The sequence below is a fragment of the Chanos chanos genome, chromosome 7 (genome assembly GCF_902362185.1).
Source record: "Chanos chanos chromosome 7, fChaCha1.1, whole genome shotgun sequence".
In the NCBI taxonomy this organism is placed as follows: Eukaryota; Metazoa; Chordata; class Actinopteri; order Gonorynchiformes; family Chanidae; genus Chanos; species Chanos chanos.
In genome coordinates, this window is record NC_044501.1 from 41,298,065 (window position 1) to 41,312,686 (window position 14,622).

At 42.2% G+C, this 14,622-nt stretch overlaps 1 protein-coding gene across 1 annotated transcript in view; it reads right to left on the bottom strand.

Annotated features, from left to right (window-relative positions):
• Nucleotides 1–254: 254 nt before the first annotated feature.
• Nucleotides 255–14,622, bottom strand: part of LOC115816394 (basement membrane-specific heparan sulfate proteoglycan core protein-like) — a 62,227-nt gene continuing 47,859 nt past the window's right edge. The window contains exon 9 of the mRNA XM_030779350.1: nt 255–352. Within this exon, the coding sequence (XP_030635210.1) occupies nt 255–352 (98 nt within the window). The remainder of the gene's footprint in view (nt 353–14,622) is intronic.

The following is a 14,622-nucleotide window of genomic DNA, read 5'->3' on the forward strand; positions in this document are numbered from 1 at the left end:
GTGTGAGATGTGGAGGATAAGGTAGACTGCAGTTGTCTACTCCTGGTTTCTTCAACTCTCAGCTCCTGTGACGTGTTCCCGTGTGGTCAGATCTATGTGCAGATGTAAAGCACCACTAGAGAAACTGAAATCCTGGAATTTTCCTGCTGCATCCATTTGGGGGTTAAGTCTTCTGACATGAAGAGACTGAATACAAGTGCAGTCAACTCTTTAACTGTGAATGAATAGGCAGAGTTCAGTTAACAAAACACTGGCTACTGGGCAACTAGGTAGACCTGGATCCCCACCATTCCTACTGAGGTCAGGTAACCAGCAAAGATCTTTACACCAGAGGGCAAAGGGGAGAACAGGTCTAAATAGAGAGAACAGGGATAATCAGAGAGAACAAGGTTAACATGGGAAGGTTAACAAAGTCAGAAGAAATATGGTTTACAGAGAAATTAGGAAACAAGGAAAAACACGCAGCTCAGTACAAACAGTTAGTGATTTTTCACTAACCTGTGAAAACATCTGTGAAAACATCACTGTGTATATAGACTGACACAACAAGTGAACAAAACAGACAAGTGCACATACACTTGGAGAACAAGGTGATTAGCCAATCAGGTCCAAGTGGATTTTTGACCAGAAGACAGGAAGCTAAAGACAAAGGTCTGACAACACACATTCAGATTTGTGATTTTCACTTTTTTATTAATATGTAGGATTAGTAGACAGGGCCTGACTTTCCACTTGTCTCACTTCATATGAGGGAAATAAATAATAAAATGAAATTCAACCAGACAGCTTAACACATTGGTACACCAGCAGTCTCACAGTCTGTTTAAGATGCTTTTGTCATCTGTAAGATTATTATTTTACTGTTTAAACAATAATAACCCTTCAACTCTGAATAAACTGTCTGTCAGTTATCTTTTGTCACTGTCCTGATGTCTTACTGTCTTTCACACTGTACCCAGGCATGTTCAGTGCCAGTTAAAATGGTGTGAGTGTGTGATGGGGAGTAATGATGGTATTATTATACCTGTGGTTGTGTTTGAGTTTAGAAGTAAGTAAACTGTGTCCTCCTGTGTTGTGTTGGTCTTGTCTGATGGAAGATAAAAGGTCAAATAAAGTATGATGTTAACTTCTCAGGAAATACACAAGCAACATGTACTGTAGTATCCCACACATAACGATGCTTTAAATGTTCATGTATAGGGTTGTTTTGGTTGTGAGGTAAAGTGGATGTACCTTTTCCCTTTCATATTTCAAAAAGTTAATATTTTTCATCTCAACATTAGAATAATTTGCGTTGCTTGGTCCATCCACAGGATCTAAAATTCAAACAACAACAATAATAACAGCAAAGAATTCAAACAACAATTATACAACAATCAGTTTAATAAATTAATTACTGCCACTGGTAATTTTTTAATAATGTAGTGATCTATTGCTTTATTAGACTGGCAGAGATATTAAAATGATTATCATTTGTCATGTTTAAAGAAGAGTTCAGGGCACAATAAAAGGACATGTAATCACAGTGTATGTTAGATATAGACTTTACCCCTGTTGTCTCTGTCTGGAGTATAAATATCATCATAGATGAGAACAGTGCCGATGAAAGACAGTAAGACATTACGTTTATGGAAGTTCAACATGTAAAAATCTCTATGTATGTTATCAGTAAACTTTACCTCTGCTGCCTCCATCTGGACCCTCTATTGCATCATAAATGTCAGCAGTTCCTATGAAAAGTATTATTCAACAAAAGGAGGTTTACGAACCTTCAATACATACATTTAATTGTAGAGATGTGTATATTTATTGTGTAATAATATATGTATATTGTATATACTGACCAAACTGGAGTGACATGTATCCTGACTGAGCATCCACTCTTCCCCCTGTCTGTCTCTGATCCTGGTTTGAAGTCTGACTGGTGCTGTATATATATATATATATATATATATATATATATATATATACACACACACACACACACACACACACACACACACACACACACACACACACACACACATACATATATATATATATATATATATATATATATATATATATATATATATATATATATATATATATATATATATATATATATATATATCCCCTCCTGGAATCGCAACCTTATCGTGGTGGAGGGGTTTGTGAGTCCCTGTGATCCTGGGAGCTGCGCTGCCTGGAGCATTAAGCTCCTGGTAGGGTCACCCAAGGCAGAGAGGTCCCAGGTGAGGGGCCAGACAAAAAGCGATTCGGAAAGCCCTTATGAACAGCACACACGAAGAAACAGGCACCTCGCCCGGAATAGGGAGACCGGGGCCACCTCCTGGAGCCAGGCCTGGGAGGGGAGCTCGTCGGCGAGCGCCTGGTGGCTGGACCTGCCACAGGGTCCGGCCGGGCTCAGCCCGAACGAGCAACGTGGGGCTGCCCTCTCGTGGGCCCACCACCTGCGAGGGGAGAAATAGCGGCCGGGTGCGATGCCACACGGGTGGCAGGATGGGGCGAGGGCCCCAGCGGACTGGACTTACGGTGCAGAAACTGGCTTTTGGTACGTGGAATGTCACCTCTCTGGGGGGGAAGGAGCCGGAACTTGTGCGGGAGGTGGAGCGATACCAACTAGATATAGTTGGGCTCACTTCTACGCACAGTCTTGGCTCTGGAACCAAACTCCTGGATGGGGGCTGGACTCTGTCCTTCTCTGGAGTTGCCTGGGGCGAGAGGCGGCGGGCAGGTGTGGGGTTACTTGTTAGCCCCCGACTGAGCGCCGCCGTGGTGGAGTTTGTCCCGGTGAACGAAAGGGTTGCCTCACTGCGCCTTCGGGTTGCAGGGGGGAAATCTCTGACTGTCGTGACGGCGTACGCGCCGAACGGCAGCTCAGAGTACCCAGCCTTCCTAGATACACTGGAAAGTGTCCTAGTGAAGACACCATCTGGGGACTCTGTAGTTCTACTGGGAGACTTCAATGCTCACGTTGGCAATGATGGAGAGACTTGGAGGGGAGTGATTGGGAGGAACGGCCTACCTGATCTGAACCCGAGTGGTGCTTTGTTATTGGACTTCTGTGCGAGTCATGGATTGTCCATAACAAACACCATGTTCGAGCATAAGGTAGCTCATAAGTGTACCTGGTACCAGAGCTCCTTAGGCCAACGGTCGATGATCGACTTTGTAGTTGTCTCATCAGACCTGCGGCCGTATGTGCTGGACACTCGGGTGAAGAGAGGGGCAGAGCTGTCAACTGATCACCACCTGGTGGTGAGTTGGATCAGATGGCGGGGGAGGCTGCCAGACAGACCTGGTAAACCCAAGCGCATAGTGAGGGTGAACTGGGAACGGCTGGCTGAGGACCCTGTGCGGAAGATCTTCAACTCACACCTCCGGCGGAGCTTCTCCCTGATCCCGAGGGATGCTGGGGACATGGAGTCTGAATGGACCCTGTTCAGAGCCTCCATTGTTGAAGCGGCAGCATTGAGCTGTGGCCAGACGGTCGTTGGTGCCTGTCGTGGCGGCAACCCAAGGACCCGGTGGTGGACGCCACCGGTGAGGGAAGCCGTCAGGCTGAAGAAGGAGGCCTTCCGGGCTTGGCTAGCACGGGGGACTCCGGAATTGGCTGAGGGGTACCGGCATGCCAAAAGGGCAGCAGCAACGGCTGTCATGGAAGCAAAAACTCGGGTATGGGAGGAGTTTGGGGAGGCCATGGAAAAGGACTTTCGGTTGGCCTCAAAGAGGTTCTGGCAAACCGTCAGGCGACTCAGGAAGGGCAGGCAGGGCCTCGTCCAGGCTGTTCTCAGCAGGGACGGGGAGGTCCTGACCTCAACTGAGGATGTGGTCGGACGGTGGAAGGAACACTTTGAGGAGCTCCTAAATCCGACTGACACGCCCTCCATAGAGGAGGCAGGGCCAGAAGAATCAGGAGGGTCGTCACCCATCTCTCTGGCAGAGGTCACTGAGGCAGTTAGAAAACTCCACAGTGGCAAGGCGCCAGGGGTGGATGAGATCCGCCCTGAAATGCTGAAGGCTTTGGATGTTGTTGGGCTGTCATGGCTGACACGCCTCTTCAACGTCGCGTGGGAGTCAGGGACAGTGCCTGTGGAGTGGCAGACGGGGGTGGTGGTCCCCATTTTTAAAAAAGGGGACCGGAGAGTGTGCTCCAACTATCGGGGTATCACACTACTCAGCCTCCCTGGGAAAGCCTACTCTAGGGTATTGGAAAGGAGACTGCGGCCGATTGTCGAACCTCGGATACAGGAGGAACAATGTGGATTCCGTCCTGGCCGTGGAACAACGGACCAGCTGTTCACCCTCGCACGGATACTGGAGGGATCATGGGAATTTGCCAATCCAGTCTACATGTGTTTTGTGGACCTGGAGAAGGCTTACGATCGTGTCCCCCGGGGTGTCCTGTGGGGGGTACTGCGGGAGTATGGGGTGCCGGGTTCGCTGCTGCGAGCCATTCGGTCCCTGTACGGCCGCAGTGAGAGCTGTGTCCGTATTCTCGGCACAAAGTCAAGCTCATTCCCAGTGAGTGTTGGACTCCGCCAGGGCCGTACCTTGTCTCCGATCTTGTTCTTAATTTTCATGGACAGGATCTCAAGGCGCAGTCGGGGTGAGGAGGGTGTCCAGTACGGTGGCCTTAGGATTGCATCTCTGCTTTTTGCAGATGATGTGGTTCTGTTGGCCTCATCAAACTGTGACCTCCAGCACGCATTGGGGCGGTTTGCAGCCGAGTGTGAAGCGGTCGGGATGAGGATCAGCACCTCCAAGTCCGAGGCCATGGTCCTATGCCGGAAAAAGGTGGCTTGCCCCCTCCGAGTTGGGACTGAGTTCCTGCCTCAGGTGGAGGAGTTCAAGTATCTTGGGGTCTTGTTCACGAGTGAGGGTAAAATGGAGCGGGAGATCGACAGACGGATCGGGGCGGCGGCGGCAGTCATGCGGTCGTTGTACCGGACCGTCGTGGTGAAGAAGGAGCTGAGTCAGAAGGCAAGGCTCTCAATTTACCAGTCGATCTTTGTTCCAACCCTCACCTATGGTCACGAACTCTGGGTAGTGACCGAAAGAATGAGATCGCGGATACAAGCGGCGGAAATGAGCTTCCTCCGCAGGGTGGCTGGGCGCACCCTTAGGGATAGGGTGAGGAGCTCGGACACCCGGGAGGAGCTTGGAGTAGAGCCGCTGCTCCTCCGCATTGAAAGGAGTCAGTTGAGGTGGTTCGGGCATCTCGTCAGGATGCCTCCTGGGCGCCTCCCTATGGAGGTGTTCCGGGCGCGACCAACTGGGAGGAGACCCCGGGGAAGACCCAGGACACGTTGGGAGAAATATATATCTCGGCTGGCCTGGGAACGCCTTGGGATCCCCCAGGAGGAGCTGGTGGATGTAGCCGGGGAAAGGGATGTCTGGGCGACCCTCCTCAGCCTGCTGCCACCGCGACCCGGTCCCGGATAAGCGGGAGAAAATGGATGGATGGATGGATGGATATATATATATATATATATATATAAAGATGAATATATACCTCTTTGGGCCATCCCTTTGCCAATTTCATGTCAAATATTAACTCCCCTACTTGGAAGGTTGTTCTAATTCCAAGAAAATAAGGACCCCCTTAATGAGTCCACATTATTGCCTCATTCACATTTAAATTATTTAAACATTTCTGCTTGATTATCTTTGATTGTACTGTAAATTTTTACAGATGCTAATGTTAAACTTGTTTTGCTCACTCAGTAGCCTATGAGGAAGAAAAAAAGAAATCAAATTTAAAAACAAACAATGACTGTCTTGTGATATACCTGAGTATAAACTAACTTTTATATATTCAGACTTTATATATTCAGAATTACATGTATGTATTCGGAATTCATTTTATATTCAGCACTGTATTTATACATTCAGAGTTACTTTTATACATTCAGAATTACATGAATATATTCAGCTTTGTATTTATATATATATATGACCTGCCCATGTGGCAGTGAGTAGAGGTGCGTCAAATTCGGCAAACTGAGGCGAACAGGTTTTCTTTTAGCTTTTAAATTTTTAACTTTTTTTAGGTCAGCATACTCTGAGAACATCAATCCGCAAGGCTACTAGTAACAACCAAGGTATGATTTGAACATTGAAACATCTAACGCTTTAGCTGTATGTGATGTATGCAAGTTAGCCTAAACTAACGACCACAGAGAGCAATACAGTCGCTTAACTAACGCTAAGGATAACAATAGAATACAAAAAAGAGGCTTTCAGAAAAGGTATCAACATAACAGATAGTTAGACCATTTAACCACTTGAATTTTTGTAAGATTAAATAAAATCGAACCATGGCATATATTTTCTGGTATAACTCCCTGTCACGAATCACCAATGGGCAGGACGCAAGTGCAGAGTAGCAGGTTTTAATATACAAATGAGTGAATGGAAAGCACAACAAAGTAACAAACAAATGGGGTACTGAGATGAGCAAAGGTTTTACAGAACTAGAACAAACAAATGATCAGGTAAGTACAAACGCTCAGAAGACTCATTAGCAAGTGTAGACTTCGCAGTGATGAATTGGAACAGAGGGGTTTAAGTAGGAAAGTGACTGAGTGCATGAAAGTGACGACAGGTGCAGGTGATGAGTGAATAGACCGGTGATTAGAAAACCGGTGACGCTGATGGCCGAATGGCTGAAGTCGGCGGGGGAGGAGACGAGCTCGTTACACTCCCACAGTGCCTTATCCTCTTGACACTACATTTCAGACACTGCTCTGCCGGAGCTTTACAAGAGGGATTACGTTGTTATTTTGTAAAATTAAAAAAATATATAAAAATAAATGAAAAATAAAAAATTAAAAAAGGTTAAGGAACAGATTGGCCACAGGGAACTTTCTTCTTAATGTATTTGATATTCAGCTGACAAGCATATACACTGAATTGGTTTAAATAACTTTAATGTACTTGAGATGTGTGCTGTGCAACTGTATTACCTAGGAAAATACAAGTATCGGATCAGTATCTGCAAATACTCAATGTAAAATCCGAACCTATTCGATACAAACACACACACACACACACACACACACACACACACACACACACACATACACACACAGATAGATAGATAGATAGATAGATAGATAGATAGATAGATAGATAGATAGATAGATAGATAGGTAGATAGATAGATAAATAGATAGATAGATAGATAGATAGATAGATAGATAGATAGATAGATAGATAGATAGATAGACAGATAGATAGGTAGCCGCTCTCTCTATATGTGGTATGTTTCATGAAGTGAAAGTTTAAGAAGACTCAGAATACTTACAGGCAAACGTCAGTAAAGCAGAGACCTGCAATGGTGATGGAACCTTCATTATAGTCTTGATTTCTTACTACTAGTGTTCATTTCAACGGCAGTTGTTACTACAGACATTTTTTTTTTTTCTCACAAAGAGAGCAATGAATCAGATGAGTCAACACATCTGTGTTTTTTGATTATAGATGAAAGGCAGACATACATACTCTCTGGATTTAAATAAAGATGTAAATTTTACCTTCTGTTTTTTTGGACCAGTAAAACAGGATCATTAGAATGATGAACACAAAGACAACACCCAGTCCCACCACCACTCCTACTGTTACAGCAGAGGATCCACCACCTGAGTTGATTCACACGTTCCTTAGTACTATACTGACATCACTGTAGTACCACACTGGAGTTCACAAAAAGGATTTTCTCTTACTTCTCACAGTGATCCAGCTCTTTGGTGACTCTCCTCTCTCTGGGTGTTTACACCAATACAGACCCTCATCTGACTTTGAGACAGTAGGGATGCTCATCTCTCCTGTAGTCTGATTCTGGAGGACTAATCCATCTTTATAGAAATCAGCTCTGATGTCTGAGGAGTCATATCGATATCTACAGCGCAGAGTCAAAGTATCTCCCTCAGTAACAGGACTGACAGGACTCTCCAGGATCACATCACCATCTATTGAAAAGAACACAGTTTACATAGAGTGTGTGTGTGTGTGTGTGTGTGTGTATAAAATAAAATGATGTCATCCTTGGGGTTACATTTACATGGTGTCTGACTGTTAAGCATTAAGAGATGTTTTGTGATTTAAATGTGACTGTTGAGACTGACGTGTTACTGTTATGTTGAGAGGATTACTGTTCCCTCCAGAGTCAGACTGACACCAGTACACTCCACTGTCTGATGACTGGAGGGAGCTGATGTTACATGTAGATCCTGTTACTGATCCCCAGTCTGATGAACAGTCTGACACCTCTCCATTATCTGTGTATCGTCTCACTGTCCATCCAGTAGAGTTACTCTGTACCTCACAGCTCAGTGAGAGAGAATCAGATGTAAAGTGTTGAGTTGTGTTGGGACTGATGATCAGAGAGGCTGGAGGAGACAGACCTGAGACATAGAGAGACAGATGTTCAGACCAGTTGGAGTCTATTTTTATTTGATTAATAAAAAGAATGATTATATAAAACAGATCTGATGAGGAGACAGATACAAAAAAAACCTTTGTGTTATTCTGCCTCAAAAAACAGAGACAGAATCAACAGGTCACAATCAACAGCAAAAAGATTCAATACATAATGAAAGTAAGCAAACAAGCAAACAAGCAAACAAGTAAACAAGCCAGCAGGCAAACCAACAAATCAACTAATCAATCAATCAATCGATCAATTGACCAACTGACTGATCGATCGATCAAGCAATCAATCAATCCCTATATCATTCAATCAGCAAATCATTCTATCAATGGCAAATCATTCTATCGATTCACTCACCAGTGACCCACAGTGGCTGTGTTGTGCTGTATTTTGAGTAATAGACTGGGTTTCCTCTCTGTGCTCTGCACACATAAACTCCTGTGTGTTTAAGAGCAGCAGGGCTGAGAGTGTAGGAGTCTCCAGCTCCTCTGCTGCTGTCTGAGAGGAGTTCTACAGAGTTAGAATGAACCCTGGGTAACCCATCTCTGCAGGGAATGACTCTGTACCAGAGGAATGTCCAGCCTGTAGAGGAGTCTTTAACCTCACAGCTCAGAGTCACTGAGTCTCCCTCAGTCAACCACATTTTTGGAGAGACACTCACAATTGACCAGGCTTTGTCTTTTAGAGTAGAGAAACAAAGTTTTACAATGTTTTCTTTAGTTGGTAAAAACATTGTGCTTTCTGATCACTGCACAGTAAATGTTGTGTAGTCTTTTATGAACACAAACCCTGAGAATGTTGCTGAGTCTCCTCTAAATTAACACACTCACCTGATGACACAGTCAGTGTTACAGCATCACTCATCTCTGAGTTCTGTGAGTCTCTTCTGCGTTTTCCTCTACAGGTGTATTCATCACTGTGGAACTCAGCAACATGACTGATTCTGTATTCCTGATCTTTACTGACAGCACTGAGTGAAGAACTCTTCTTATACCAGCTGTATTCCCAGTCAGTGTCTCTCTCTCCCTGTATTTCACATCTGAGAGTGACAGTCTCTCCTCTGAATGTCTGTTTATCAGGCTGCAGGATCACAAAAACCTTTGGACTCTCTGTAGAACAAAACACATACTACACTAATGTACCGCACACAAATATAAAGCAGATACAGAGCAGAGAGTGATACATCTAAACTCTACAAAGACAATAAAATTCAAACTCATTATAATCCAATTTCCATCATAGCCATGTCAACAAAAATGAGAAGAATAATTCACCTGTAACATTTACCCAGACTGCATCACTGTATTGTGTGTAGTAGACTGGGTTTCCTCTTCCAGCTCTGCACCAGTACTGTCCTCCATCAGAGTCTGTAACAGAACTGATTGTGTAGGAGTCTTTATCAGTGTGTGTCAGTGCTGAAGAGTCCTGTGTGTGTCTGTACCAGTAAAACACCCATCCTGTGGACTGGTCCAGTTTACAGCTCAGAGTAACTGTGTTTCCTCTCAGTATTGCTCCTTTAAGACTGGAGGTGAGTTGAGGTTTTGGTTTTGATCCTGTAGGAGAATAATGAATAGTTCAGTCTCTACACTGTCAGAAATATCATACTGTCCTTTAAGTCTGTATCAGATTAATCACTCACCTCTCACAGTCAGAGTAACTCCATTACTCCATTTTGAGGATGTGGGTCTGTAATTACTCCCTGCCTGACACCAGTACTGATCCTGGTCAGTTACAGCAGCTGCTCTGATGGTCAATGTGTCTCCAGTTATAGTGGAACCATTAGACTGAGACACTGCAGTCTGAGTGCTGCCTTTATACCACTTATGTGTCCAGTTCCTCCCAGACTCTATCACACACTTCAGAATGACTGTCTCTTCACTGTACACAGGACTCTGTGGCTCCACGGTGAGTGTAGCTGTGGGTAAATCTGTGGAGATGAAGAAAGTGTTTTTAGTAACTTAAATTCAGCATTTATATCATTCAGTGAAGAGCCTGAAGAGAATGTGAGACCTGTTGAACAGGTTTCTGACATACAGTGTACCACAATATGAGATCAAGCAAACATTCAATCTAAAGTTACAGTTGTGATTTGCTGTAATTACACAGTGACTCATAATGAGAGCATCAAGACAGTACAAAAATCATTAAACAGATCATCAGAGTGAGTGAAACACTGTCCCTATACAGTTTAATTTATTTTCTTTCTTTCTTTCTTTCTTTCTTTCTTTCTTTCTTTCTTTCTTTCTTTCTTTCTTGTTGCCTTTAATTACCTTAATTAACAAACAAGAATGTAGATTTGATTAAAAGTCCTTTGCATAATAAGAATAATAACAGTGACGTTCAAGTGTATTTAAACTGCAGTGGTGTTAATGGTCTCAGACAACAGTTTAATGCTATGTACTGTGCAAAAATTGGTAATGTTGTGCAGAAAGTAGTAACATCATTGTATGTAGAATCAATCTTTTCTCAAAGATGTTTTTGATGTCTAATTTCATTCTAATTTACTCACCTCTAACAGTGAGAGTGACAGGACTGCTTAGCTGTGAGGATGTGGGTCTGATGTCTCTCTCTCCCTCACACCAGTACTGATCCTCATCAGATTCAACAGCTCCTCTGATGGTCAGTGTGTCTCCACTTACAGTGTGATGTTGAGATGTAGGCAATCTAATGTTAGAACTGCCTTTATACCACTTATATCTCCATCCAGTTTCAGTCTTTATCTCACACTTCAGAGTGACTGTCTCTCCAGTGTACACAGTGGTGTCTGGTTTTACTGTCAGTGTAGCTGTTGGTAAGTCTGTGTAAATGAGAGACAGTGAAAGAAACTAATTCAGAGGGAACATTGAAAACTCATTCACTATTAACATTCACAAGTGCAATGCCACCATTTCACCAAATGTTAAAGAAGTCTGATTCTCTATCAGGGAGACAACCAGTATGTCTCTAATTTTTATGTTTCTCATACTGAAGTGAGCACAGCATGCATGACATATAAAAAGGTTTTGTAAGAAAGTTTACCTTTAACAGTGAGAGTCAATGAGTTACTCCTTTGTGAGTTTTGTGGTCTGTTGTCTCTTTCTCCCCGACACCAGTACTGATCCTGGTCAGTTACAGCAACTGCTCTGATGGTCAATGTGTCTCCAGTTATAGTGTAACCATTAGACTGAGACACTGCAGTCTGAGTGCTGCCTTTATACCACTTATATCTCCAGTTCCTCCCAAACTCTATCACACACTTCAGACTGACTGTCTCTCCACTGTACACAGAACTGTCTGGTTTTACTCTCAGCGTAGCTTTAGGTAAGTCTGGACAGATGAAGTAAACATTAATAATATGTTAACTTCAGTGTAGATTCGACACAAAAGCATTAGCATAATATAAATAATAACAGTGATATACATGTACATGAAACTGTAGAGTTGTTAATAGTGGCAGATTAACAGTACAATGTTATGGGTTATGAAGAGAATAGTAACGTTATTGTATGCAGAATCATTCTTTTCTTAAAGACGTTTGTGATGTCTGCTGTCATTCTAATTTACTCACCTCTAACAGTGAGAGTGACAGGACTGCTTAACTGTGAGGATGAGGGTCTGTAATCACTCTCTCCCTGACACCAGTACTGATCCTGGTCTGTTACAGCAGCTCCTCTGATGGTCAATGTGTCTCTATTCACAGTGTGATGTGCAGATGTGGGCAATATCTTGTGTGAACTGCCTTTATACCACTTATATCTCCATCCACTTTCAGTCTTTATCTCACACTTCAGAGTGACTGTTTCTCCACTGTACACAGTGGTGTCTGGTTTTACTGTCAGTGCAGTTGTCGGTAAGTCTATGTAAATGAAAGAAATAGAGAAACAGGGATTAGAAAAATATTTCACAATCACATACAACATATATAACACATTCAATACTATCATTCAGTAATACATTGTCAGTATTTATCTGTAGAATATTAACCATAAAATCATGCTCAAAATCTATGTCACACAACAATAAATTCGAATGGACACATACAGTGTTTACTGGTAGTGCTCAAATGCATGTTGATAAAGTTGCTGGGAGTGATATTTGATCTGTCTCTTAACATTTAACATTAAAATAGAATAACTCAGAGTCTTTGCTGAATATGAGACAAAGTTGGATTCATCACTCACTGGCTTACAATGTATTTTTGCTATTTATGTCAGGGCTAAATATCTGTCGATGGTTGTTATTACAGAAAACTGATTGGTTATTATGATTGTTTTTAATCATCTGTAATTTTCTTTCATGATTTACACATCTGCCAATGACTCGACTCACATCTAAATATATGATTTATAAAACACTAGAGATAAGAGGACCCGGGTCTCTGTGTTTAAAAAAAAAAAAAACACAGCTTGCAGTGTGAAATCATTCTCTCAAAGTTACATTAATTTGCTCTGATCATTCAAGAACCTTTCTGAATAATTTTACAGTGTATATTAATGTATATAATGACTTTATTCTAATACCAGAGTAAATGAGGAAACACTGATGATGTATCGGAGATGATCACTCACCTGTCACAGTGATAGTCACACCATCACTCATGTAAGTGTAGTTACCCTTATATAGACGTGCTAAACATATATAAGTGCCACTGTGAGATGTTTCTACAGGATTGATTACATATTCATTGTTTGTATCTTTATAATCTGAATTCACATCATTGTCTTTACGCCAGATATATGTCAAGTCAGAAGTTTTTACTCCAGGAATTCCACATCTGAGTGTCACTGTCTCTCCACTGAATATCTGAGTCCACTGAGGATGCAGAGTCAGAGAAGGTTTGGGTTTTTCTGCAGGAACCAGAAAAAAATAAAATGTAATTTCAAAACTGCAAAAACACAAAGAACGTTGACCAACATCAGTGTCAGAAGGAGACTAAACTAACATGCCTCTAGTCAAAGAATAGCTTTCATTATGTGCTTGCTAAACAATGGTACTGTGTGTCTCTGATTACTGAGCTGTCCATGCAACCTCCATCTAACTACATACTCCATAATGTGAACAATATCAAAACATTAACATTATGCAGAACAAACATTATCCAGAAAGATATATGAATATTGAAGTCATCACTACATATGAAATATTTTTATTACCTTGAGTTTGTCCAGAGTGGAAGAGTAAACTCAGCACTAAAACACAGACAGAGAAACTTAGAACACAGCAGATACATTTGACCTTTAACTACACGGTCTTATCTCTATAGGATACTGATTAGATTAATTGTAACTACACTGTCTTATCTCTATATGACACTGATTGGATTCATTATAACTACATTGTCTAATCTCTATATGATACTGATTAGATTCATTATAACTATATGATACTGATTAGATTCATTATAACTAAACTGTCTTATCTCTATACTGACTGGATTCATTATAACTACACTATCTTTTCTCTATATGATTCTTGTTAGACTCATGTAAATGTAAATCTCTGTGATTACACAAATACAGGAGCAGGACCAGTGGACAGCATTCCTTAAGGGGGGCATTGGGGTTAAGTGCCTTGCTCAAGGGCACACAGCCATGGATGCTGGTTCTGGGAATCAAACCAGCAATCCTCTGGTTGCAAGCCTGGTTGCAAAACCAGGTCTCTAACCTTTTAACTACACTGTCTTATCTCTATATGATACTGATTAGATGCATTATAACTGCACTGTGATACTGGTAGCATTCCTAAAGACCAATTTCTACTACCAGGAATGTTACTGGTAGGAATGCTACTGGTAGCATTCCTAAAGACCAATTTCTTACATTAACATTGTTAAGAACTGTTGCTATTGTGTGTGTGTCTCTCTCTCTCTCTCCCTCTCTCTCTCTCTCCCTCTCTCTCTCTCTCTCTCTCTCTCTCTCTCTCTCTCTCTCTCTCTCTCTTTCCTCTGAACAATATAGTGATTCATTTCAAAAATAAACTTTGTGTAAATATGTTGCAAAAGTATTCAACACAAATCTCCCTTGAAACAATCGGTTATCAAGATGCTCTGATCCTGCTCAATTTCCAGTCAAGTAAATTTCTTGTTCACAATTCCATGTCTTTTTGTGTGACAATTGACTTTCATTAATAGACATTTTGAATGTGTTGTCTTTCAACTGTTGCACTATATGTAATCCTCACTGTGGTTCTCTAAATGGAATTCTATA